The 27,751-nt window shown below is 41.1% G+C and overlaps 1 protein-coding gene across 19 annotated transcripts in view; it reads left to right on the top strand.

The window, feature by feature from the left end:
* KIAA0319L (KIAA0319 like) overlaps positions 1–27,751 on the top strand; it is a 131,271-nt gene that overhangs the window by 1,928 nt on the left and 101,592 nt on the right. For all 19 annotated transcript variants that reach the window (XM_078331204.1, XM_078331193.1, XM_078331197.1 and 16 more), the window contains exon 2: positions 1,202–1,371. In XM_078331204.1, the coding sequence (XP_078187330.1) occupies positions 1,230–1,371 (142 nt within the window). In that variant the 5' untranslated portion in view covers positions 1,202–1,229. The remainder of the gene's footprint in view (positions 1–1,201; positions 1,372–27,751) is intronic.

Genomic DNA, 27,751 nt, shown 5'->3' with positions numbered 1-27,751 from the left:
GCATGCATACTCACTTGTTCCATCTTGGGAGGCTAGAGAAGTTGCTGGATGTACTTTCTAACTTAGGCTCCATTTCATAATCTCTTGAACATGTTTCTGGCCCACACACCTCCTTTCTGCCCCCTGCTCCGTGAAATACAACTGCAAAACAACTAGAAATAGGAATGGATGGAAGTGAATGAGAACGATAGAGTCCTTCGGATGCGTATGGCTCTGTGAAAGTCTTTTCTTGGGTGGGCTGCACCTCAGTTTTGCAGCTGTGTGTATGTCTGTCTGTTTCCTGGTATTAGTCAGCATTGGTATCCAGCCCACGCAATGCTGATCTCCCTGTAGGCTGACCATGGATAGGAGTTAGGGGTTGGCAGCCTGTGTCATTTGCTGGATGTAGGTGACAGGTACGTAGTTGGACAGAAGTTTTTGAATTGCTTCTTCAGAACTCAGTCAACCCTCATAATGTTGCCAATATTGATGTAATAATTTAGACAATATACCAAAGTTGTATAAGAGGGAAGAAATTTATGGCAAATGAGTTTTTCTGCTGGAAGAGACCTAAATCATCCAGCCCCTAGATTCTGGAGTAGCCAGCATAGTGCCTGGCATAAGTATTTGTCGAATGCAGGGTTGGGGTGGGTAGCACTGAGGTGTAAATTGAATATATTTTTAAGATAATAGTGGTGGATGGGGACAGTAGCAGACTGGAGAGTGCATTTCCTGCCTACAGACATTTGAGTTCAGAAATTTAAAAAATACTGGGCCAGATATAACCCTCAGGTTACTTTACCTCTGAGGGTGCAGCCTCTCCTTCTCATAGGTAAAAAAGTGTGTTTAGTCAAAGTCACAAAGCTCTTAGTAGCAGATCTGCAAGTAAAACTCTGATCTTCTTGTTTGCAGGGTGTTGCAGGGTGGTGTTCTTTCCATTCTACCACATAGGTGATTTACTGGTAGATTTTTTTTTAAAAAAAGGGAATTAAAGTGTTTCACTTTTTAGTGGATTCATTTCACATCCCTTGCTATGTTGTTATTGTGATAATTATAGCTACCTCAAAGTCCAGGTTTAAAATTTATAGGCAGTGTTGAGCTGTTAAAGACAAACTTGACATTTTTCATTTTCCTAATCTGTCATATTCTCTAGCATTCCACATTTCCAGGAATCAATTATTAATTACTTGGCATGTAATTTCCTCTCTTTCTGTCCTTCTAGTGTACTGGTTCTGCCTGTCTGGAAGGCCATGGAGAAGAGGCTGGGAGTCAAGCCAAGACCTACTTCCTGGATTTTATCAGGATATTATTGGCAGACATCTGCGAAGTGGTTGAGAAGCCTGTACCTGTTTTATACTTGCTTTTGCTTCAGTGTTCTGTGGTTGTCAACAGGTACCATTTTCTTTATAGATTTAAGTTTTTGTTTTTTTTGTTTTTTTAAAAGGGCACTTCATGTGAGTCTCTCAGTTCATTTTAAGGACTATTGGGAGGCAGAAAAGCAATCTGCTAATCGACAGAAATGGTCATCCTTTTGGTGAATACTCAGTATGTTGGGCTTATTTATTTGTTTTGTTTTGGAATCAGAATTTAAATTGGATTCCTTTTCATAAGGGAGAATTGGCATTACTGTTTTAAGACTTGATAAAGGTTTATTGAAAATAAAAAGGTTTCAAAGTTAGACAGATCTGGGTCCTGGAACTGGAAATGTTTCTACTTAATGACTATAAAACCTTGAGCAAGTTACCTAATATCTTTGAGGAAGGGTAATATCTACCTCATAGTTTGATCTGAGGGATAATATAATTTAAGTATGTAGCACAGCACTCAACATAGGTGTTTAGTCTTGCTATATGCCCAAGCTGGTCTTGAACTTCCTTTCCTAAAGGAATCTACACTTACAGGAAAAACGCGTTCCTTACTTTTTCCGTAGAAAGGGGCTATGTTGACAGATTTCATAGACTATGCTTTCCTCCTAGAGATTATTTCGCCAGGGTAAAGCCCCTTGCCAGGAATCAGTGCTAAGAAGGCTAAATTTCAAAAGAGAATGCCCTTTCTTTCTTTTCAGTTCTTTTGTTGGCCTTGTTCCTTTCAGAGTATGAGTGTGAGAAAACAGCAATTTGAGAAAGATTTCTGAGTGTGCTGCCATTCTGGCCCGTGACCAAAAACCTTCTGCTGTAGAAACCACTGTCTGGGATAACTAATCAGCCTTTTGCTCCTGCAATTACAAAGATTTCTGTTGCTTTCCTAAAGGAATTGGTGGTCATGATTTTGAGACCCTAGTAATTATTGTATTCACCAATTTCAGTAACATCAGCTTTGGGGTTTTTGTTGTCTTGCAGTGTTGGTTGATGATTGCATAATTATAGCAGTGTAAATTACACTTGACAGAAAGCTGATCTACATGTTTTTTGTTTTTTGTTTTTTTACCCCAGATGATGCTTTGCTGGGACAGCTGACTATTTCAGGCGAACATTTTATATAAGATCATTAGAATTAAATAAGTAATTGATTTAACACTGTTAGAGTAGGGAAGAATCACTTTTAAAAAAAAATTAGATGAGGTCTTGTCACCCAGGCTGGAGTGCAATGGTGTGATCATAGCTGCCTGTAGCCTCGAACCCTGGGCTCCAGCTGTCCTCTCACCTCAGCCTCCAGGCATGAGCTACTATGCGTGGCTAATTTTTTGTTTGTTTGTTTTTGTTTTTGTTTTTTTTACTCCATCACCCAGGCTGGAGTGCAGTGGCGTGATCTCAGCTCACTGCAAACTCCGCCTCCTGGGTTCAAGTGATTCTCCTGCCTCAGCCTCCCAAGTAGCTGGAATTACAGGTGTGTACCACCACACCTAGCTAATTTTTGTATTTTTGGTAGAGATGGAGTTTTGTCATGTTGGCCGTGCTGGTCTCAAACTCCTGACCTCAAGTGATCTGCCTGCCTTAGGCTCCCGAAGTGCTGAGATTAGAGACATTAGCCACTGCACCTGGCTGTCTGGCTAATTTTTACATTTTTTTTTTTTAAGAGATGGGGTCTTGCTGTTTTTCCTAGTCTGGTCTTGAACTCTTGGTTTCAGTTGATCCTCCAACTTTGGCCTACTGATAGCTGGGATTGCAGGCAACAACCACAGTGCCTGGTATAAATCACATTTTCTGAAACACACCTACCACATACTAGACTCCTAATTATAAACATTATATACTTTATCTCATCTTCATGATAACCCAAAAACAGATAGTTTTCTTCTCATTTTATAAATAAGGAAATTGAGGCCTAGAGAGGCAAGACGACTTGGCTGAGGTCACACAGCAAGAACATGATGGAGCTTCGATTCTAAGCCCAGGTTTGTCCACTCTAGAGCTCATACTCTTTGTCTTCTGTTACTCTGCCTTCCAAACACAGATGATGTTTTAGAGGACCAAAGGCAATTTTTTTTTTTTTTGCCCAGAACCATGGTAAGCAACTTGTTGTTTGAGGGATTCAAAGTACAGAGGATAAAGAAGCAATTACAAGTCTTTCTGTGTTTTCCAGTCTACCATTTGGTTAAACACAGCATTATGGGCTCATTGTGCAAATCTTTAGTAACCTTGAGCTTGGTGCTTAAAACAGCACCTGATTAATATAGAAGTGCAAAGGTGGTGTTAGGAGTAGTACTGGTGGGGATTAAGTTATGCTGGTTCTACTTTAGAAAAATTTGGAGCTATTACCATGGAAATTCAAAGTTCAAGAGCCATGTGTGTTCATTCAAATTGAGGGAACATGCAAGCAACATGTGACACATATATTTGTTATATACTTTGATTTAATTGGAGCTCCTTCCCATCATTAAAAAAAAAAGTAATATCCTAATAAAATAAAGGGCATAAACAGAGTGCCATAAATAAGAAATTAAGATGAACATATTTAAATGTTCATTCTCATTACCAATCAAAACTGCAGATTAAAATGAGATATCCTTTTAAATCTATCATATTAATGAAGATTAAAGTAAAAATATCTAGTACTGCCAAGGGTTGACGTCGTTATCCTCACATAGTGCTGAAGAGTTTGAACAGAGAACTTCTTGGCATAAATCTCAAGAGCCCTAAAAAAATTTATATTCTTTGACTTAATTCTTCATTTAAGAATTTATGTGGGCCTGGCATGGTAGCTCACACCTCTAGTCCCAACACTTTAGGAGGCCAAGGTGGGCGGATCACCTGAGGTCAGGAGTTTTAGACCAGCCTGGCCAACATGGAGAAACCCCGTCTCTACTAAAAATACCAGATTAGCCAGGGGTGGTGGCACATGTCTGGAATCCCAGCTACTTGGGAGGCTGAGGCAGGAGAATTGCTTGAACCCAGGAGGCATAGGTTGTGGTAAGCCAACATTGTGCCATTGCACTCCAGCCTGGGCAATAAGAAGGAAACTCCAACTCAAAAAAAAAAAAAAAAGAATTTATCTGAAGGATACATTTAGATAGTTGTAAATGAGAGCATTCAGTAACACTCATCTATTCTGTGCTGCAAAATATTCCTAAAACCTGCCTAATTATAGGAGAGTGGGGAAATCTTGCATCTCCACATGGTGGAATACTATCCAGTCTTAGAAAGGCTATGTCTGGTGGCACACGTCTCTAGTCCCGGCTACTTAGGGGGCCAAGACGGAAGGATTGCTTGAGACTAGCGGTTTGAGACCAGCCAGGGCAAAATGGCGAGGCCCTGTCTCTTTAGAATAAAAAAAAAATTTACCAATTAAAAAAAAGTACATGGGAAAATGCTCCTAATATTAAATGATAAAATCAAGTTATGCAACTACACATTCAATATGGTGTCAATTTTCTGAATAGAAAAAATTATATAATAGAAAACAGTCTGAAACAAGATACACAAAAATAAGTATTTTTTTGACTGGAGGAATTATTATCTTTTTATACTTTTCTGTGTTTTCCAGGCCTTTCTTTGGTATACTTGTATAGTTTTTTTTATAAGGGGGAAAACAACCTACCTGAAAAAGCAACAACAAAATACTAACGGCAAAAACTTATTGGTGAGAGCTTATTCAGTGTTTACCTGAGTGTTTATGTTTTTTCCAGAAAAAATACATTCTTGATTGCTGCTGTTATTTAGCTCATGGATTATTTCTGAAAAACTAACCAAATTAAGGCAGTTCTGCAGTTATCCTCAACTCCTGTTTCCCACTTAGGAGTTTGCTCCATCTTTGGTAGAGCCCCAGGCACCTGTTATGCATAGTGGGCTTCTTTTTTATTTCCACTTTTGGTTTCAGTGCTGAAGCCCTACTGTTAGAAATCTCTGATTGCAATTTGATAAAAGATGGTCTGTCTGGGTTTTCCTTGTGTGCCATTGAATAACTATTTTTCTTTTTTATTTTATTGTTAAGTGGCTTGAAAAATATAGTATTTTGGACCTGGGGATTCTCATTTGGAGACAAATAGGAAGTGACCCCAGGAATTTGGAAATTCCTGCAATAGGTTGCCAGCTTCTTGAGAGCAGACATGTTGTCTCTTTTAGTTATGCTGGGTATTCCTAGCAAGTACCAAGGGCTTGGCGCATAGTAGATGCATAAAATATTTGTTTACTGAATAAATTAATAAATTACCAATAAGGGAATTGTTCTTTGAGAATTAAGCTTTAAAAACAACACAGTCAGAGCAGAGGTATGGAAAGGCACCTTAAGGAGACACAATGCCTTTGAGACCAAAAAGATTGACTAAAATCTTAGCAAATATATTAACACATATAAAGAAAGAAGGTATACATCTGAAGAGTTATGTGTGCATGTTTGTGGGGGATGCAAGGACCTAGCTGGCCCTAGAAATCTAAAACAAGGAGAATCACTGAGGCTAATGTCCTTAGGCCTAAAGCTAACGATTGGCTATGAAAACTTGTACTAATATTTCCCTACCTCTGAGAAGGAGATTACACAGATAGTTAATATGTATTTTGAGGTCAGACGTAGTGGCTCACACCTGTAATCCCAGCACTTTGGGAGGCCAAGGTGGGTGGCTTATGAGGTCAGGAGATCAAGACCATTGTGGCCAACATGGTGAAACCCCCTCTCTACCAAAAATACAAAAATTAGCTGGGCGTGGTGGCGCGTGTCTGTAATCCCAGCTACACTGGAGGTTGAGGCGGGAAAATCGCTTGAACCAGGGAGTTGGAGGTTGCAGTAAGCAGCGCACCAGTGCACTACAGCTTGGTGACAGAGCAAGACTCCATCTCAAAAAAAAAAAATGTATTTTGAGTACAGAGAAAAATTTATTCAATTCAGAACCATTTTTTGAGAACTTACTAGGAGTCTGCTTCTAGACTAGGCAGTAGGATAATAAAGTTTAGTACACTATAGTCCTTTTCCTGGAATAACCAGTTTAGTAAAAAGGTAGAGGCCAGGTGCATTGGCTCATGCCTGTTATCCTAGTACTTCGGAAGACTGAGGCAGGAGGATCACCCGAGGCCAGGAGTTCAAGACCAGCCTGGGCAACATAGTGAGACCCCATCTCTGCAAAAATAAAAAATAAAAGAAATTAGCCAGCTGTAGTGGTGGGCACCTGTAGTCCTAGCTATTTGAGAGGCTGAGGTGAGAGGATCACCTGAGCCCAGGAATTCAAGACTGCAGTGAGCCATGATCATGTCACTGTACTCCAGTGTGGGTGACAGAGTGAGACCCTGTCTCTTAAAAAAAGAGAGAGATGCAATGCACAGAGTGCTACTGGAACCATAGGAGAAGCACTTAGCTTAGAGGCAAAGGGGGTACTCTGAGGAGTTCTTTCAAGAGAAGTTGATGTCTGAACAGAGCTGTGAAGGTTGAATTTGAAGGATTCAGAGGGTACTCCCATGCAAGCACAGAGGCATGAAAGTGTGAAACAGCCTGGTATATAGAAGAAACTTCATAAGCAGTTTAACACTACTGGAATATAAAGAGCAAAGCTGGTTTGGCAGCTCCAGAAGAGGTAACTGGTGGCTAGGTCACAAAGGATCTTATATGCCATGCCAATAAGCTTCAATTTTAATCTTTTTAGGTAGATAGATGGTCTATAAATTTTTTTCATGATACACTTTAATCCATTAAAAAAATTGAGAATGTACCCCTATATATATTTTTATACATTATAACAAGTGATTTTGTACTGATGTCTTATGTATATATAAGAGATACCAAAAAAAAAATTTTTTTTTTAATTTGTTTTTGTTGCCCAGGCTGGAGTGCAATGGTGTGATCTTGGCTCACTGCAACCTCCACCTCCTGGGTTCAAGCAATTCTCCTGTCTCAGCCTCCCAAGTAGCTGGGATTATAGGCATGCACCACCACACCTGGCTAATTTTCGTATTTTTAGTAGAGATGGGGTTTCTTCATGTTGGTCAGGCTGGTCTTGAACTCCTGACCTCGTGATCCACCCACCTCAGCCTCCCAAAGTGCTGGGATTACAGGTGTGAGTCACTGCACCCAGCCAAAAAAAATTTAAAAAACAAAAATTTTAAGGGATAGACTAAGAAACAAATATGAAGAGTTCTAATATTTTCGTTTCATGCCCCAGTGATTTGTTTTGTGCACCTCTTAAGGCAAACACTATAATACTTTAATGCTAGTATTAAATATAAAACTGTATTAATACTGTATTAAATATATCCTACAATACTGGTAAATTTCTGGATACTTTTTGCAGGAGTGTAGAAGAATGATCATTCTGGAGATGGAGGGAGGTCAGGGTTAAAGGTTAGGATATCCATTAGGATGTTAATATAATAGTCTAGGACAAAGTTGATGAGACTCTGTCTTCAAGGAACCTCTCAGTAATTTCACTCAAACTAACAAGTAGAGGGAGTTCTAAATAGATGGGTAGAATTTAGGTGTTCTGTAGTAAGAGATTAGAGGACATTTTTTTGTTTGTTTTTTTTGAGACAGAGTCATGCTGTGTTATCCAGGCTGGACTGCAGTGGTCCGATCCCAGCTCATTGCAACCTCAGCCTCCCAGGTTCAAGTGATTCTCATGCCTCAGCCTCCCAAGTAGCTGGGAGTGTGCCACCATACCTGGCTAAATTTTATATTTTTAATTAAGATGGGGTTTTGCCATGTTGGCCAGGCTAGTGTCAAACTCCTGGCTTTGAGCAGTCTCCTTGCCTTGGCCTCCCAAAGTGTTGGGATTACAGACGTGAGCCACTGCACCTGGCCAAGAAGTTTTAAAAAATTGAGATATACCACTATCTAATTCCAGAACTTTTTTCTCACCCCTAGAAGAAGTCCTGTATCCATTAGCAGTCACTCTATCCCCTCCTTCCCCAGCTACTAGAAACCACAAATCTACCTTCTGACTGTATGGATTTGCCTATTCTGGGCATTTCCTATAAATGGAATCATATAATATGTGGCCTTTGTGTCTGGCTTGTTTCACTTAGAATATTGTTTCCAAGATTCATCCATATCCTAGCAGGTATCCATACTTCGTTTCTTTTTATGGCTGAATAATGTTCTATTTTACGGATATACCACATTTTGTTTATTTCATTCATCAGTTGATGGACTTTGTGTTGTTTCTACTTTTTTGCTATTATGAACAATGTTGCTCTCAACATTTATGTGTGCATTTTGTGTGAACATATGTTTTTCATTTTCTTGGGTATGTGTATATATAGATAAATACATGTATTTAGATCTATATATATATAGTGCAATTGCTGAATCATATATATATTATATATATGCAAATTCACTTTATATATATTCAATTGTACTATATTAAGATAGATATGCAATTTATATATATATAAAGATCAGAATTGCTGGCTCATATATATATTATTACACATATCTGTGTAATAATATATATATGATATATATGTGTAATAATATATATGATACAGCAATTCTGCCATTTATATGTATATAAATTTATATATAAAATTTCACTATTTTTATATATATACATATATATGAGCAGAATCGCTGGATGATATGGTAACTTTTGGTTTAACTTTTTTGAGAAACTTTTCTACAGCAGCTACACCAGTAATGTATGGGGGTTCCAGTTTCTCTTCATCCTTGCCAACACTTGTTATTGTTCATCTTTTTTATTATAGTAGAGAAGATTGTTGAAGGTTAGAAAAATCAAGGAAAGCTTCATGGAGGAAATGGAACTTGGCTTGGGCCTAGTCCATATTCAGTTTATAGATAAACCAACACAGTAAGAGACAAGGACTAGGGAAACAACTAGATTGCTACAGATTTCTTCATTTTTTTTTTTTTTTTTTTTTTATAAGACAGTTTCTCACTCTGTCACCAGGCTGGAGTGCAGTGGCGTGATCTTGGCTTACTGCAACTCTGCCTCCTGGGTTCAAGCGATTCTTCTGCCTCCAGCCTCCCGAGTAGCTGGAACTACAGGCACGCACCACCACACCCAGCTAATTTTTGTATTTTGTAGAGACGGGGTTTCACCATGTTGACCAGGATAGTTGTGATCTCTTGACGTTGTGATCCGCCCACCTCAGCTTCCCAAAGTGCTGGGATTACAGACGTGAGCCACCATGCCTGGCTGATTTCTTCATTCTTTTGTTCATTTTTAAAATTACTTATTCAGTCAATAAATATTTATTGAGGCAGGCACTGTTCTTAGTGAAAGATTGCTGTCCAGTTCCCTGACTTGGTCTTTGCAGTCAGTGAAGCTTTCTAAAAGAGCACATCACATTTGCTTTTTTCCATTCTCCTACCTTTGTCCTCGTCTGAATTTGGTAAGGTCTGGCTTCTGCCCAAACCTTGGCTTTTGCCAGGATAACTACTGACCTTCCTAGTTGGATGCCTTTACCTCTAACCTTGCTTAACATCTGTACTGCATTTGACACCTTTAATTACTTTCTTGACACCGTTTCTTCACTTGCTTTAAGTTACACCATGCTTTGTTTTGTCTTCCTCCTAGCCAATGCATGGTATTTTCTAATTATTTTTCCCCCACTTTCTTCTCTCCCTTAGATCTTTTGTTTGTCAGCGTTCTGTTGCAACCCTTTTTTTGTCCCACTTGTGCTCTTCCTGTGCAGTCTCATTCGTTCCCTTACTTGTAACCTATGTGCGCCCTACTTCCAAATTTATAACTGTTTTTGAGCTTCAGACCACTTAGCTATCTGTGTGTCACACATCTCCAGCCAAGATGTCGTATGGCTACTTTAACTTAATATAGTGAAACTGAACCTGCGATCTTTTACCCACCTTTCTTCTCTTTTATTCTCTGTAACCATCGAAAGGCCACCTCTAGCCATATTCTGAGGTAGAAACCCCTGAGTCATTTTTTTTTTCCCGAGGCAGAGTCTTGTTTTGTCGCCCAGGCTAGAGTGCTGTGGCATGATCTTGTCTCACTGCAACCTCTGCCTCTCAGGTTCAGGCAATTCTCCTGCCTCAGCCTCCTGAGTATTTAGAAATATAGGTGCCCACCACCACTCCTGGCTAATTTTTGTAATTTTACTACAGACAGAGTTTCACCATGTTGGCCATGCTGGTCTCAAACTCCTGACCTCAAGGGATTCACCCGCCTCACCCTCCCAAAGTGCTGGGATAACAGGTGTGAGCCACCACTGCCAGCTCCCTGAGTATTCTCTATTCCTTTCTCTCCTTCACATGCATATCACAGTTCATCTCACATTTCTCTGTAGAGAGCTCCATTCCTCTGCATATGGCATTACCATTCTGTCTGATGTATTCCAATTCAGGTAGATATAAGCTCCTTTCTCATGTTTTCCCTGAGATCCCTCATCTGGACTTCTGTGATGTTCTCATAACGTCTATGCATCTCTCTATGATTATACCATATTATACTCTGTGGCCTTAGGCTCTGTGAGGAGAGATTCAGAGTAGGTTTTGCTGTAGAGTGTGGTCCTTACTCCTAAGGTGACACTTTCTTTTGTCTCTGCTGGTATGTAGCATTAATGTGATTGCTTCACTCTTCATTCACCCTGGTGAGGCCAGAGTGCCAGCATGCTCGTCTTGCCTCCCTAGAGTTTACTGCATGACCTATAACGACTCTCCCTCTCAGCCCTGTAGCATCTACCATCTAATAAACCTCATGTGGTCTTGCACCAAGCCTTTATAGTCCAGCCATGGACTGGCAGGGGACCCTCCCACTGGACTTCTGGGGCCCCTTTTCTTCACAGATTCTTCCTCTCAAATTCTCACCCCTCAAATTCTAGCCAAACTCAGATATCTGCTTCCTGGGCTCAGTGAGACCCCTGCATTTTTTTTGGATTGCAGCTTCCTATGTCATGGTTGGGAAATTGTCCCTTAACATAGAGCTGGGCAGTTATGGGGCTCTCTTCAGGTTTCCCTTCTCAGGATTGCAACCTTGCCCTGGCTCTTATCTCCTGACTAAAAACAGTTGGCTTGTATCTTCTGTCCAGTTTTGTAGTTATTTACAGCAGGATGGTGAGTCTGATATCAGCTACTCCATATGGCTTGGAGCAGAAGTCTACTTTGATTAGTTATTTATGTGTCTGTCTACTCCATGAAACAATCCTACTCATAGTTACATCTCTAGTATCTAGCACTATACCTGTTGTAGTAGGTAGCAATAAAGGTTTGTTGGATTAAAGATAATGCTGGAAATAGCACTACCTTGGAATATACATGCTAGGGAGCATCATTCTTTCCTGCTCTGTTTTTCTTTTCTTTTTTTGAGATGAAGTCTTGCACTGGAGCGCAGTGGCATGATCTCTGCTCACTGCAACCTCTGACTCCCTGGTTCAAGCAATTCTCTTGCCTCAGCCTCCCGAGTAGCGGGGATAACAGGCGTGTGCTACCATGCCCAACTAATTTTTGTATTTTTAGTAGTGATGGGGTTTCACTATGTTGGCCAGGATGATCTCGATCTCCTGACCTCATGATTCACCCACCTCTGGCTCCCAAGTGCTGGGATTGCCTGAGCCACCTCACCTAGCCTCTGTTTTTCCACCTCAGCCTTTTAAATGGGCACTTCACTCCCTAGGAGGGAACAAGTTTTGGGGAGTAATTTTTGCTATATCCTTTGCTTTTCCTCTGATTCACTCTGTGAGTGGCAGAGTGATTTTTCTGATTGATGAGATTAGAAAAGAATCCTATTGTGTGGAGTGGCCAGTGTTCAGGATATTTATGTCTTCTCCAACTGCTATGCTTTAGCTGGTCTGCCCATGCCAGGTCAGCCTACATTTTGTCCAAGTAGGTAAGTTTAATTCATATAGAAAAGTATAAGAAAGGCCATTTGTGAGTACACATTTCAGCCATGTTCTCATCCTAATCGCTTATTATAAAGATAATATTTTGATCTTCATCTGCACCTAACTTCCATGCTTTATATTTTAATTATTTCCAAACTCTGGGTGGGAGAGATCAATGATCACCCTCAACCTCTACAGAGACTGCAGATGGGACAAAAACACCTCCTGCCTTAGCAACGGGTCTCTTTCCCACTAGTTGCCTTTTTTTTTTTTTTTTTGTTCTTATGCCTGCTTGTATTCCTGCTTGAACCCCAAGTAAGTGTCCCTGTCAGGCAAAAGATACCTGTGGACCTTGCCCTCACTTGCCTTCTTTGCCCTACTTTGAGGGCTTATAGCCTCTGTTGTACCAGTCAGAGCAAGTGGTGTCTTTTAAGAGAATGATATATTTTGAACATGCATTTGTCTTAATCTTTAGGGGAAAAGCATTTTCCGGAGACTTTTTAGGTAGCATTATATCTCTGCTCTTCATATATCTGCTGGGCACCCAATTTGAGGCAGATGACTAATGGAATATATCTTACAGCAGTGAGTCTTCAACAGGAACTTTCTCCTGCCAAATTGTCCTATATTCTTAACTACATTGCAGTACAGGAAGGTAATAAATTATTAATCCTAAATCTGTCTCCTCAGATTGTAGGATAATAACTTGAGTACATGGCAGCTGGGGGAAGGTAGAGTTTTCTGGCTGTTAACACAAACCATGCAAGGTTTTTTATTCTAAAATTCAGCTAGCATTGAGCAAGTCTATGGGATCTTGTTATATCACAATTTAATTGACATAAGTAAGGCCAATCAGAATTTGATTAATTTCTCTCTCATGAAATTAATAATCTCTTGCTTAAACACTTCAGTGAAAGATAATCATTTTAAATTTTTCTCTCTATCTTGGAAAACTATAATTTTGGTAGATTCTTTTTGTCCTTTAGAAGACCTGTGCAAACATAAACTTACTTCCCCATTTGTGTGACAAAATGAAGAGGAATGAGAAAATAGTGTAATTGGGCAGTAGAACTATCTTAAATTTATTCTCCTCAGGAATTCCTCAAGGGAGGAAATAATAAAACAGCCGAGGAGTTTATAAAAACAAACAACAATTGCAGGGCCAAAGCATAGCCTTTTGGCTTATTTTGGAGATTTTATAAAAATCTCAGTAATTGGAACAGCTTCTAATTCAAGGCATTGTGTGGAACTGGCAGGAACATAGTCAAGAACTATGTGTGTGGTTAGTGTTTGGACACTTTATTTTTTTAAAGCCTCAGCTCTTCCCTGCGGCCACCTATTTTCAGATGAACAGTAGTGAAGAGTTTGGGTCAAAATGGATATCTCTTGATTTGAGGACCTGCCTTTTGAACTTTCTTTCTGATCCTTCATCCAACAGCTTTCCTAAGAAAAGCCCATGTGGTTAAGATTCTGTAGCCACTTTTGATTCCAGGTAGTACTGGATAAGTTTGAGAGAGAAGTTATAAGAATTGGTCTTGACCACCTGCCTTTTCATCAACTGAGCAAGAAATAGGAGACAGAGTAGCCAAGGGCATAGAGTATGGACTTGGGTGTCAGACAAGTCTCAGTCCTGGTTTTATTATGTTCTAGGTGCTGTTACTGACACCTACTTTCCATCAGGTTCTTCATCTATAAAATGGAAATGACAGTACCACTTAACAGGATTGTGAGAATTAAATAAAATATTCATGCAAAGGGCTTAGCCTACTCCCAGGTGCATAAATAAAAATCAGCAAATGTTAGCAATAACATAAAAGTTTAATTTGGTTAAATTCTTGTCTAACCACTGGATGACCCAGCAGGGAGGAGGGTTGAGTTCTCTGCTGGCTTCTTAAACCTCTGTCCAGTGGGAGCTTTGTCTGCACATTATTAAGTATGAGGTAGACAGCTGGCCTTTCTGTTTGTCAGGGAAAGTAGGCCTCCATTTATATAGCTTTTCAGGTCTCAGATTAATTGAAGCCCATGACAGAATGAATTGTATTGTGCATTTTCCATGATTGTAGTATGCCACTGAGGAGCATGGTGGGCCACTTGTTTCTTCCCCCAAGCTAAGGAAACATTTCCTCTGGAAGAGGACTCTGTTCTGCTGCCATGACTCCACCTTGCCCTCTGCCCCCATTCACTTACCCCAATACTGATGAAGTACACATGCTTGGCAAGGCCTTGTGCTAGGCCAGATTGGTTCTGTCTTTTGTCAGGACAGTGTTTTGACTGGGGCTGATTCAACAACACTTTTGGGTTTTGTATTAGAAGTAGCTTGCAGGCTGGGTGTGGTGGCTCATGCCTGTAATCCCAGCACTTTGGGAGGCCGAGGTGGGTGGATAAGCTGAGGTCAGGGGTTCAAGACTAGCTTGGCCAACATGGTGAAACCTCGTCTCTACTAAAAATACAAAACTTAGCCAGGTGTGGTGGTGCATGCTTACGCACTCGGGAGGCTGAGGCAGGAGAATCACTTGAACCCAGGAGGCGGAGGTTGTGGTGAGCCGAGATTGCGCCATTGCACTCCAGCCTAGGTGACAGAGTTAGGCTCCATCTCAAACAAAAAGAAAAAAAAAAAGAAGTAGCCTGCAGAGTTTGTCCTGTGCTTCCTTCATTCAAAACATATTTATTGAGTACCTACAATCCTAGGCATTAGAAATACAGTGGTAAGGCCAGGCACAGTGGCTCAATCCTATAATCCTAGCAATTTGGGAGGCCAAGGCAGGTGGATAGTCTGAGGCCAGGCGTTTGAGACCAGTCTGGACAACATAGTAAGACCCTGTAACAAAAACATAATAAAAGGTTAGCTGTGCATGATGGCGTGCACCTGTGGTCCCAGCAACCTGGGAGGCTGAGGTAAGAGGATCGCTTGAGGCCAGGAAGTCAAGGCTGCAGTGAGCCATGATTGTGCTATTGCACCCCAGCCCAGGCAACAGAGACTCTCAAGAAGAAAAGAAAAAAAAGAAAAACAAATACATTGGTGAGCAAGACACATATGGTTTCTGCCCTCATGGAGCTTGCAGTCTGTTAATACCTTTGCCATTCCTAGGAAACAGAAATTCCCTTGGAGAGCGATGGCATTACTGACATCAGGATTACCTTCAAGGAGTTTGAGGCTTCCCTAGGGTCCCAAGGTAATGTCATGACAATAGAGACCTAGTCTTCCTTGCAGAATCCTGGGGAATTGCTAGACAACTTGATGTCTCAAGCTGGTCTTAATAGAATAACCTGCCAATAATAATGTAGGTGAAGCTCCTGTCCACAGGGTGGTATATCTCCAGCTTTTCTTTCTATCCAGTGCTCGCTCTCTCACCTTTAATAATCCACACTCCTGAATAAACAGTTAGAGTGGTTATTCGGAAATGTGGAAAGAGCGCTATAGCTGCAGCCTTTGCCCCCAAGTTGGAAGTGTGTTCCTGTGGTGATTTCATAGGTGTTAGATACACCCAGCCTAGCCCAGCCCATCAGCACTGGAAAGTCTTTTCTGCATTAGGGTGCTTCTGCCCTTTTGGCATCAGGTTAGTTACTCAGAATCTCAGGTGAACCATTCCAATGTTTAGCATCGAGCAAGCACCAATTATATAGATCTTGAACTTCCTTGGCCAATCATAAAAGGAAAATGCCCTAAGAAAAGAAAGAATTATGAATGTCTCTGAATGGTGAGTTAGCCATCACAGATGCTGTCCAAGGGGAAACAGAAGCAGGGAAGAATGCTGGCCAAGGCCTATCTGGAACTCTCCCCACTGCAGACTCTACCCCTAAAGTTGGGTGCCCAGTGTATCTCACTTTAGTTCCCCTTTTTAAACTCTTTCAGCAGATGACAGGATTTTTAGGAATGCTCTCTTTCTTCCAACTGGCTTAACATTATGTTTTGATTCTAATCCAGCAGCACATTTGAGTTTGAAATAAATATGTACTTATGAATTCTTTCACTTTTAGGTAATAAGGAGAATGACTAATATTACCAGACCTGAGAGATGGAGTGGGGGTAACATTGATTCAGTTTCACTTCTATAAATTGAAATTCAGGTTCACAATTTCAAGAGGACTGCCATCCTGCCTGTTAAGAAATGGCTCCTCTGTTGTCTGTTTGTTTGTTTTTGATACAGCTCAGTGTTTGTTGTCCTTAACTGAGGGCAACCCGAGTCAGTTGGAGGCTTATGGAAGTGGGCTGGCTAGAGTGAATGAGTCTTAATCAGAAAAAATGAAGCAGCCTTGTAGAGAAAAGCTGAAGAGCCATCTTCCATCTCTGAAAGTTGAGTAATCTGCTTCCTGCTGGGTCAGTCTGTGGCATCTGGCCTGAAGCAAGCAGCCCCATGTACTGAAGCAGAGCCAAGCTCTCTTCTACCTGTGTACTCTACTTCATCACTTTCTAACTGCTTGGTTTTCAAAATTGCTCTCAGCTGTGCTCCCCAGGGTACGCTTATAAGCTGCACTCTGACATTTCTCACAATGTACTTTTCAAATAACAGAGCAAGTTTTCCTATTACCGTTTCTGTGCAAGGTTAAAGGGAAGAGTTGGCCTCTAAGCTCAGGTGTGCAGACGTGGAGCAGGGTTATTTGCCCAGGATGGTCAAAGCAGAAGCAAAAGTTTTCTGGCCTATCCCTGGAGACTTTCTCTAACAAGCATACCCTCCTTTCCATTCCCAGGCTGTTTTGATTGAGCTATTTCGCCTCCACTCTTTTGTATTTCATGTGGGGGTTGCTGCCTTGGCAGCATGGCTGCCTCTGTCAGTGTAGAGGAAGTGGTGGAGAGTCAAGACCCTATGTTATGATAAGTTTCCAGGGCATTCCTTTGTCCCTGTGGGGAGTGTGTGTGTCAAAGAAAGAGACATTGAGGAACATTTGGGTGTTCTTATTTCCCTGCCTAGAATTAATATCATTTTTGAAGCAGCAGAGAAATGTTGCCATTATACAGATGAGAATAAGGAAACGCCAGTTTCTGTGCAGTTGGAGATAGTCCATACTAGATAATTTGGCAGTCAGAAGTGTTGACCCATTTGCCCAAATTTTTATTTCTGTCAGTAGAATGTATGACTTATAATTAACTTGAAAATGGAGGTATAAGAAAAAAAAAATACATGTAAAAACATGTCAGAAAAATGAAATCTACTGAAAGCCATATGATTGCAATAAATAAACCAATATGAAATTATCTGAATGTCAGTACTGCATTATGGTGCTGACTTAGATTACATTCTCCTAATGTTTGTGGTCTCTGGTTCTTTATATGTGTTGTCTTACATTCAGTGCCTTAAAATAAGGTAACTGCATTTTTATGTTTTTATTTTTTGAGACAGAGTCTCACTCTGTTGCCCAGGCTGGAGTACAGTGGCGCGATCTCGGCTCACTGCAGCCTCCACCTCCCAGGTTCAAGCGATTTTCCTGCCTCAGTCTCCTGAGTAGCTGGAACTATAGGCACACACCACCATGGCTGATTTTTTAAATTTATAGTAGCGATGGGGTTTCACAGTGTTGGCCAGGGTGGTCTCGAACTCCTGACCTTAGGTGCTCCACCAGCCTCGGCCTCCCAAAGTGCTGGGATTACAGGCACGAGTTACTGCACCTGGCCTAACGGCATTTTTGATACCTTCTCTAGGATGCTTAATTCACATTATTAATGATAATTAATATCTAGGTATTATGTATATACTATAGATACACATTTCAGGTCAACAAATAATGTACCAGGCTAAATAAAACCCAGTTCCTGCCATCAGAGAGGTCACGCTATGGAGGCAGAGATAGATGTAGAAACATAAAGAAGCATGATCAATTCCAAGATGTCCTGTGGGAACACAAAGAATGAGGCAGAGAATAGCTGAACCCTGTTCTATAGCAGGCTGGTAAGACATGGGATATTCTAATCCCTTTGAACCTCCTCCTCTCAGATTCATTTGAAGTGGCTTTTAACCTGCAGAGCTCTTTTCACTTCTTTATCTTAGAGGGGGGATAGAGGGAAGAGTATGTACAGCTTTGTAACTCTAGAGAATAAGAGCCCTAAGAAAATTATTTCTGTACAGATACAGATTGGATTTGATTTAATTTAAATAAACTGGCTCTCAAAAATTCTAAGAATACTAACTACTCACACAGTTTTGCTTTCATTTACACACAGATGAGAAAGCATCTGTAGCCCTGCATTTTATTTGCTATAAGCAAAAAGTGGTTCGAGATATTTAAGTATCTGAAGCTTGGTTGTATTGAGTCCTCACATGTCCCAGTTCAGCCCACTGCATTTTTTTTTAATTTTTTTTTATGGCACTTACATAATGCTCCAAAAAGAGAGACTTTCAATGGATAAATTGATATAAATTTTTCCTCTATTGGCCATATCTGCTGAAATAACATTCCATGGCTAGCTATATCATTTCCTTACTTCCTCCCAAGCCTACTGTTCTGTTTAATTTACATATTTCTACTGCAGCCCTCTAAATGACCTTTTCTTTGAAATAACAAAACAAGCCAGAAAAAAAAGAGAGAGAAGCTTTCCAAAAAACAAAATAGTGCTCTGATTCAGGGTTCTTTATGTGGGTTTCCAAAGGGAGGTTGATATGATTGTACTGAATGCGAATAATTTATCAGCTGGTAATAATTGCAATGAGAGACAGCAATCAACTGCAGGTTCTTAACAATAACATCTACAAGTGGGCTATAAAGAGAATTGCCAGGTTCACGACATCATATCTCGGTAGTTTCTTTTTAGGAAAAAATTCTTTTTAGAATCACTTTTATGTATAGGCCAAGGTTTATCTGTTATTATTTAATACCTGTGCCTTTTGAAGTACAAAGACAGTATTACATAGAGAGGTGTGGGCTCCTTCAAGCTGTGACTTGGAGGCGTGCTCTCCTTGCTGACAGCATTCTCCAGAGTCTTTTAGTCATAAGGTGGTGGGAGAAAAAGCGAAGCAGGAGATTCTGAGTACATCATATGCAGCAATGTAACCCCCTAGTTACAAGGTTTTTTTTTTTCTTTTAAGTACATAGTTTAATCATTTTCCTTCACTCTGCCTTTAAATATTATAAAGCCCTTGATGACTGGATTGTTTCTGAACAGGTGACTTTATGGTAGGAGAGCTATTTTCAGCTACACCAGTGATTTGATTAATACTTGGCTGTGAAAAATGACTTTGGGCTAAACCTTGGCAGATGGGTCTTTTGAAATATAATAGCAACTATATTCAATTAATGCAAACTTTTGACTTACTGTTTCAGGTAGAAGTTAAAGGCATTAAAATTATGATAGAGTGGTTTCCCTGTGTTCACCTAGGTGATCAAAACTTTGAGGTATCATTTTCTGTTTTTTCCTTCTCATTATTACTCAGGACAGGGGAAGGAGGATGGATCTAGATGTCATCAGAGATGCATGGATCTTTGCCTAGGTGAACTGGGAAACTATTCTCCACTGTTGCTTTGTTCAGAAATTTTCATGGTGAAGGCTTATGTCACCTTTGAGTGAACTTGAATGGTCTGAAATAGATAGCTCGGGGAGCTGAAATTTGGTTGATCCTTTCATGAGGAAGAATTTTTTTGGGATTTGAAAGGATTTTCTAGTTTAGAGTTTAGACAGGAAAGGCTGTTTCCCAGCTGGTTATATTATTCAGTTATCTTTTTCATCCACTCTGCTTTTCTTCAGTTTCTCTCTTTGCACATCTCTCATATTTCCTATTCAGTGCACTCCCCAATTTAATTTGAAAAGCTCTTTCTAATTTCTTAGTGAACCAGGAACTTTACTTTTCTCTCCTGCCTCTCTTCTTCTTTCAGCCAAGGAAATTAATTAACATTAAGGATCTGATTCAAATGACTAAAACTCAAGATATTCCATATTGGAGCTGACATCTTTTGCTTGATTTTGTTAGTATAGGAAAAACCCCACAAATTTATTTAAGTATTGGGTGAACTTTTAAAATTAACAAAAAAAACTCCTTGAATGTCTACTATGTGCTAAACATCTTTCTGGGCCTACACATACAATTTCTGTACAGATACAACCCTAGCACTTAAAGAGGGAAGAGTTTATGAGATAGGCAAACAGATATGATCTGGTGAGAGAAATCCTGTGTGTAGGATGCACAGAAGAGAGGCATCTTGGGGTGACAGTTTCATCAGAGAAGCCTTCCTGGAAAAAGTGGTAGCTGGGCTAAAATGAAGTGTAACAATAACAACAAAAATAATGACAACTAATATATACTGAGCCTTTTTATACTATACGCCAGGCTCGAGTTAAGTACTTTGCATAGATTTTCTCCTTTATATCTTTAATAACTCTGTGGGGTAGGTACTGTTAAAATCATTCCTGATTTACACATGAAAAAAATAGGGAATTTGACCCAAGATGACACCGTTAGGAAGTGATTGGGTTGAGATTCAAATGCAGGAATCTCTGCTTTAGAACTAAAGCTTTAACCACAGATTTTTGGGTTGGGGGCCAAGAGATGGATGAGAGCAGTTGTGGAATACGGCTGTTGATATTGATAGGGGATTTTCTTTGAAAACAAATTTCAACTCAGTTTTCTGAGGGTCATGAACATTACCTTGGGAACTGAATTTATTTTCTCACCTAGACTAAATGAGGGTGGTTTTCATATTTTCTTTAGCCTGTGAAGTATAGGCATTCTGCTTTAAGTAAGTAGTAGAAGGACTTTCCCTCACTCTTTTGCCTATAAATATTGCCCTCCTCTAGACATTCTGGTACTGTTATTCTTTTCAGCAGTTTGCCACAATCCAGTACCTTTGAGCCTTTTTAGTGACAGTCTTATAGGAAAGGACTTGCTGTTTTGACCATTCTTAACCAGCAGAGTGCTGCAAGATTCAGGTTTTGTGATTGAGTCCATGGAAGCTTGTTTTCCATCTAGCAGATGATCAAGAGTTAATGTGAATAGTAGCTGATATATATCTGTTGGGCAACTAGTTCCATGGGGAGTTTGTCTTTGTTCAGAATGATCTTTAGGAAAAATAGAAACACCGCAGTGAAGGGAAAGAAGTCAGAATATGTACACAAAGCCTATTAATTCTTGTTTAGCAGTTAGTGTAGTTTCAGCAAATCATCTACACTATATATTTAAAAAACTGTACTCTTAACAAAGCTAGGCACATAGCAAAGGCAGTGAATAGTAATTATTTTCAAAGGGCTGCTTTGTGAGGCAGCTGCCACCTTTCAGTACAACCTGTGTGTAGTTGAGGAAAAAAGTGTTGAAAAGGAGGAGAGAGGGCAATGGTTATTACCCTGACTTTTTTCAAACTTCATAATACCTGATTGTGTCCTTTGAAGGATTTGGTTACCTCCTCTGCCTTGTTTCTGAATATGCTAACCCCTGCAGGGTAGAACTAGTGTGGAGAGTAAGGTGGAACCATTTTTTTGTATTTGTTTATTAGTGGGTATGCAGGTGACAGACATGCTGACCATCAAAAGGAAGGTGGAGGGTGCCCCCTGAGGAGGTTTGTTTTTGCACGGTTCCCATGAGTTGTTTTTGGGATTGATAATGTGCCTGCTTATCTCATTTTCATGTAGCAGCCATCTTGGCTGAGACCTGCTGGTTCTGAGAGAATACATACTTTTGATGATAGCTGTAGGAAGACAGATGCTATGGAGCCATAGTTCAGTTACTGAATAAAGCAACAAAAAGACTGTGCCTTTCTGCTTGATAACAGTTCATTTATAGGTATAATTATCAAGGGAAAGCTTTAAATGAAGTCTTGACCATATTAGAAAATTGCAAGATTTCAAGAAAAGAATTTTAGCTTCAATGACTGTTAACATTAATTGCAAATTTTGCCTATAAAATACTCTAACTATATATTTTTTTCTGCAGTGAAAACCCCACCCAAGAGAAGAATTTATCAACTGCTTTTTTTTCTTTTTTGAAACAACACTGGTAGTAGCTCATTCTCTTTACTCCTATTTCCACCATCACAGCCTTTCCTTTGGGATACAGTCTGATGAATTTGGTTAGAACTCATCTGGTTAGAATGTACATTTCTGGACACTTTAACAGTATGGCTCCTGAAACGGGTTGTTCTTTCTCTTCTCCCTACTTGGTTGCTAACCAGGGCAGTTTCCAAGTTTGCTTGAGAAGCCAAGCTTGTTACCTGAGATTTAAGAATGCCAGAGGCAACAGTACTGTCTTTAAATATTTCCAGAGTTGTTCACAGCTTTCTAAAAGTATTTAATGAATTTCCTTCTGGCAATAATTCACATATCCTGTAGACTTTTCCACTCTGCTGCTCGGAATTATGAAACCTGGTCTAGATTTTGTGCCAGATATATTAGAATTCTGTCTTTTGAGAGGTGGTGATGTAAGTAAGCATTGCTAGTTCCAGAGCCTCCTGTTTTGGGGATCCTCCAGGTAATACATATGCGAGCCTTGCTTTCTCTGCTTTGCTATGATTTTAGAAAGAGGGGAATTGGCTTTGCTCCACTGTTCTCACCCTGGGTAAGTTTTCTACATGCTCCTACCAACAGTGCATTCCAGACTTTCCCAGAGGATTTTCAGTCTAAGGTTCTACCAACTGTAAGCCATTTTTTGTAAGGATTTAATATTGCTTTTGCTTGGGCCCTGGGAGCAGAGCCAGGGTATGGCAGCGTGGGCAGGGAGAGGAACTGATCTAAAATTGGAGTATATTTTCATCTTACCTTTTATCCCAGTTACTTCTAGAATCCAATATTGACTCTACCAAAGCCTTTCTGCTTCCTCCTTTCATGAAATCTTTTTCCCAAGAGTATCAACAATGAAAATTGAACCTTAGGTTAAATTATTCTTCAGAGGTTAGCTATCTGGTAAATGGTGGACCTAGAGCTGAAGTTAGAACCATTTAAGACGTTAACTGTCTTAACCACCTAAGACAAAGAACTGTGATTCAGTGAATGGATGAAAAAGAACTGTTTCTTCTTTTCATGTTTTTATTATTGAACGCATGATGTAACAACATTAAATAACAATTAATTTTTAAAAACTCAGTCAAGGCCAGATGTGGTGGCTCATGCCTGTAATCCCAGCACTTTGGGAGGCCGAGGCAGGTGGATCATAAGGTCAGAAGTTCGAGACCAGCCTGGCCAATATGGTAAAATCCCGTCTCTACTAAAAATACAAAAATTAGCTGGATGTGGGGGCATGCTCCTGTAGTCCCAACTACTTGCGAGGCTGAGGCAGAAGAATCACTTGAATCCAGGAGGCAGAGGTTGCATGCAGTGAGCTGAGATTGTGCCACTGTACTCCAGCCTGGGTGACAGAGCAAGACTCTGCCACACACACACACACACACACACACACACACACACACTCTCTCTCTCTCTCTCTCTCTCTCTCTCTCAAAAAAAAAAAAAAAAACTCAGTCAAAATCCCACAAATTAAACATGTGAACTGAGAGTACCTCTTCCTCTTTTTTTTTTGAGATGCAGTCTCACTCTGTTGCCCAATTATAGCGTAGTAATGCAGTCTTGATCACTGCAACCTCGGCCTCCTGGGTTCAGGGATTCTCCTGCCTCAGCTACTCGGTGCCCACCACCACACCCGGCTAATTTTTGTATTTTTGTAAAGATGGGGGTTTCATCATGTTGGCCAGGCTGGTCTCAAACTCCTGACCCCAAGTGATCTGCCCACCTAGGCCTCCCAAAGCGCTGGGATTACAGGCCTGAGCCACTGCATCAGGCCTACCTCTTCCTCTTATTGGAAACCATTGAGATTAGTTTTATCAGCAACACTATAGCCAGCTAACCTCCCCTAGGCCTCACATTTCTTTTGTAGGAGCTAGCTTTTCCTAGGCCTCACATTTTTTAACTTGTAGTCATTGTCAAAGATACAAGGGCCTGAGTCATTCAAGATGACTGACTAGAGGTATAGAATTCGGTAGAGGAGTGACAGGAAATACGTGAGGCACTGAGGGAGAGGGAAGTGAGGTGGACAGCCCAGCCAAAGAGGCTTCCCAGTGTGGAGAAAGGATAAGTGAGCGATCCCCAACAGTCCTGTAATCTTAGCCACGAGAGGGTCCTTTGACCCTTGTGGGCCCTGATACTGGCAGACGGAGCTCCCTGGTGCCTGTGTAATGGCATTGCTCCAGAGAGGGAACTCACACTGAGTCCCACACATCCCCCAAGTTCCAAGTGGGACACAGCACCATTGTGAGAGTCCATCTCTCACCAGACTGTATCATGTCTGGAGCCCAACAGCCCCTGCTTCTCTACATCCCTGGAGCCCCCCAGACATTCCCTCACATCTGCCCAGAGGGTTCTAGCAGCAAGACACTGATTGGGCCCAGAAGAATTGCAGAGTCCACAGTGTCCTGCATACCACAGAAAGGGCAGTGCAGTGTACCAGGGAGGCTGTTCCCAGGATAAAGGGTGCCAAAGTGCAAGCTCCCCAGAGTATAAAACCTGCCTGCCTGGGGTCACTGCCACTAACAGCAACCCCATCCCCCTCAGCAGCAGGCTGCCATGTACTTTCATGTGTCCTTAGGACAGGATCTCCTTGCAAGCTGCTGCAGCAACTGCTGCTTCCAGGAGCTGAAGCTTGTACTCCCCAGAGCCTGAAACCTACCTGCCTGGGGTGACCACCACAGAGAGCAGCCTTGCCATCCCCTTGTCTCCCAGCAGTAGGGCTGCTGCACGCTTGCACCTTTCCCTGCCCACTGCTGCTGCTGTTGCCATGTCAATCAAGTTTGTTGCCCAGGGCCTGGGGATTGTCCCACTCTGCTCACCATAGTCTGTGCTTATATGTACCACCAGGGAGCCTGAGGATAGGCTTATCTAGCCTGGCATCATCCTGCCCAGTACCTAAGCATGCCACCTGGGGCCTAGGGATTGTCCTGCCCCATCATTTGGCCCGTGTGTACACACACACCACCAGGGGCCTAATAACAGCCCCAGAAGGCCTGCCATCATTGGCAACCTAGCATACCTTCTGGAAGCTTGGGAATCATCCTACTCTGTTACCTCTGGCATCTGGACACTCCTCCTGGGGGCCTGAGGACCAACTTGCTGAGCCTGCCACCACAACTACTGCTGGCACTCATCCACATGAACCACCTAGAGGTCTTGGTGACTGACCTGCCCATCTTCAAACCCACTTCTAATAACCAGCAACTGCAGCCTGGTAGCCCAAGGCTACTGCTACTACCTTTGCCCGCATCATGCATGCTATTCAGGGGCCCAAGGACTGTCCACCTTCCTGGTCCACCACTGCCACTACTGGCACTTGAGCAAGCTGCCTGGAGGCACCAAGATTGGCCTGCTTGGCCCGGCTAACATTGGTACCTTTGTATGCTGCCCTGGAGTCCAGGGATAGGCATGCTTGGCCTGCCACTGCCACTACTGGCCTACCTGGCATCCTGTCCCTAGCAAGGACTAGCCCCCTGGGCATCCTGTCCCTAGCAAAAACTCACCATGGCCTCCACTAACAACCGTAGCCTAAGCCACTGAGAAAATCACAGATGCCACTGATGGTGTTCATGGCTGAAGAAATCATATGGAGATGACACTGCTGCATACATCCAGAATCAAAGCCAAAGTACCCTACCCAACCAACACCATAGATACATCTGTAAGAAAAAATCTTCCCTTGCAAAAGCCAATACAAAAAATTAGAAGTGACTGTTATACTTGATATACATACAATTATCAACAAAAGGACTCAAGAAGCATGAAAAGGCAAGGAAATATGATATATCCAAAGGAACAAAATAATTCTCCAATAACAGACTCCAGCAAAAAATTCATGAACTGCCTGAAAATTCAAAATAATATTAAAGAGGCTCAGTGACGTTCATGGGAACACAGTTAAGCAACGCAAAGAAATCAGAAAAGCAATTTAGGATATGAATGAGAAATTCACCAAAGAGATAGTGTAAAAAAGAACCAAACAAAAATTCTAGAACTGAAGAACTTAGTGAGTGAAATAAAAAATACAATTGAGAGCTGTAGCAGTAAACTAGATAAAGCAGAAGAAAGAATTTCAGAACTTGGGCTGGGTACAGTGGTTCATGGCTGTAATTCCAGCACTTTGGGAGGCTGAAGCACTTTGGGAGGCCGAGGCAAGCCAATTGCTTGAGCCCAGGAGTTAGATGGACAGTATGGTGAAGCCCTGTCTTTACAAAAACAAACAAAAACTGGGCATGGTGGTATGCACCTGTAGTCCCACCTACTCAGGAGGCTGAGGTGGGAGGATTGTTTGAACCTGTGAGGTCAAGGGTGCAGAGAACTGTGATCATGCCACTGCACTCCAGCCTGGGTGATGATGAGACCCTGCCTCCAAAAAAAAAATTTCAAAACTTGAAGACAGGTCTTTTGAAATAACCCAGTTAGACCACACACACACACACAAAATGAAGCAGAAGAAGAATGAAGAAAGCCTGTGTGGCATATGGGATATCATAAAGTGACCCAAAATCTGAATCTTGGGTATCCCAGAAGGTGAAGAGAAGTTTAATGGCATAGAAAGCTGATTAAACAAAATAATAACTGAACATTTTCCAAGTCTAAGGAGAGATTTAGACATCTAGATACAGGAAGCTCAGAGAGTCCCAAATAGATGCAACCCACAGAGATCTCCTTGGCACATGATAGTCAAACTGTCAAAAGTCAAAGAAAAAAAGAACTCTAAATACAGCAAGAGAAAAGTGTCTACTCACATATAAAGGAATCCTGATCAGACTAACAGCAGGTTTTTCAGCAGAAACCTTGCAGCCAGGAGATAATGAGATGATATATTCAAAGTGCTGAAGAAAAAAACAAACCTGCCAGTTAAGAATACTATACCTAGCGAAGTTATCCTTCATAAATGAAGGAGAAATGAAGACTTTCCCAGAAAGGGAAAAACAGATAATTCATCACCACTAAACTGGTCCTACAAGAAAAGTTTAAGGGAGTCCTACATTTGGAAGTGAAAGGATAGTATCTACCATCATGAGAACTCGTAAAAGTATACAAGTAACTAGTAGAGCAAGCACACAGATGAGAAAGAGACCCACTCATTACCAATAAGAAAGGAACAAAAGATATAAAAATAATCAGAAGGCAGTTAATAAAATGTCAGTAATAAGTTGTCACAAGTCAATAATAATCTTGAATGTAAACAGATTAAATTTTCCACTTAAAGGATATGGACTGGGCCAGGCATTGGGCTCATTCTTTTAGCCCCAGTACTTTGGGAGTAGGAAGCATTGCTTGAACCTGGGAGTTTGAGACCAGCCTGGGCAACACAGTGAGACTTCATCTCTACCAAATAATAACAACAACAAAATAGACTGTCAGAATAGATAAGAAAACTTGACCCAACTTCCTGCCTACAGGTAACTCACTTCACTTGTAAAGATAACTATAGACTGAAAGTAAAGTGATGGAAAAGAAATAGTCTGTGCAAATGTAAACCAAAGGTGAGCAGAAGTAGCTTTACTTATATCAGGTAAAACAGACTTTAAGTCACCGGGCACGGTGGCTCACGTCTGTAATCCCAGCACTTTGGGAGGCCGAGGCGGGTGGATCACGAGGTCAAGAGATCGAGACCATCCTGGTCAACCAGGTGAAACCCTGTCTCTACTAAAAATACAAAAAATTAGCTGGGCATGGTCGCACGTGCCTGTAA

This window comes from Callithrix jacchus, chromosome 7, assembly GCF_049354715.1.
Source record: "Callithrix jacchus isolate 240 chromosome 7, calJac240_pri, whole genome shotgun sequence".
NCBI classification, from domain to species: domain Eukaryota; kingdom Metazoa; phylum Chordata; class Mammalia; order Primates; family Cebidae; genus Callithrix; species Callithrix jacchus.
Note: the sequence above shows the minus strand (reverse complement) of the source record. Positions and strands in the feature narration are given on the sequence as shown.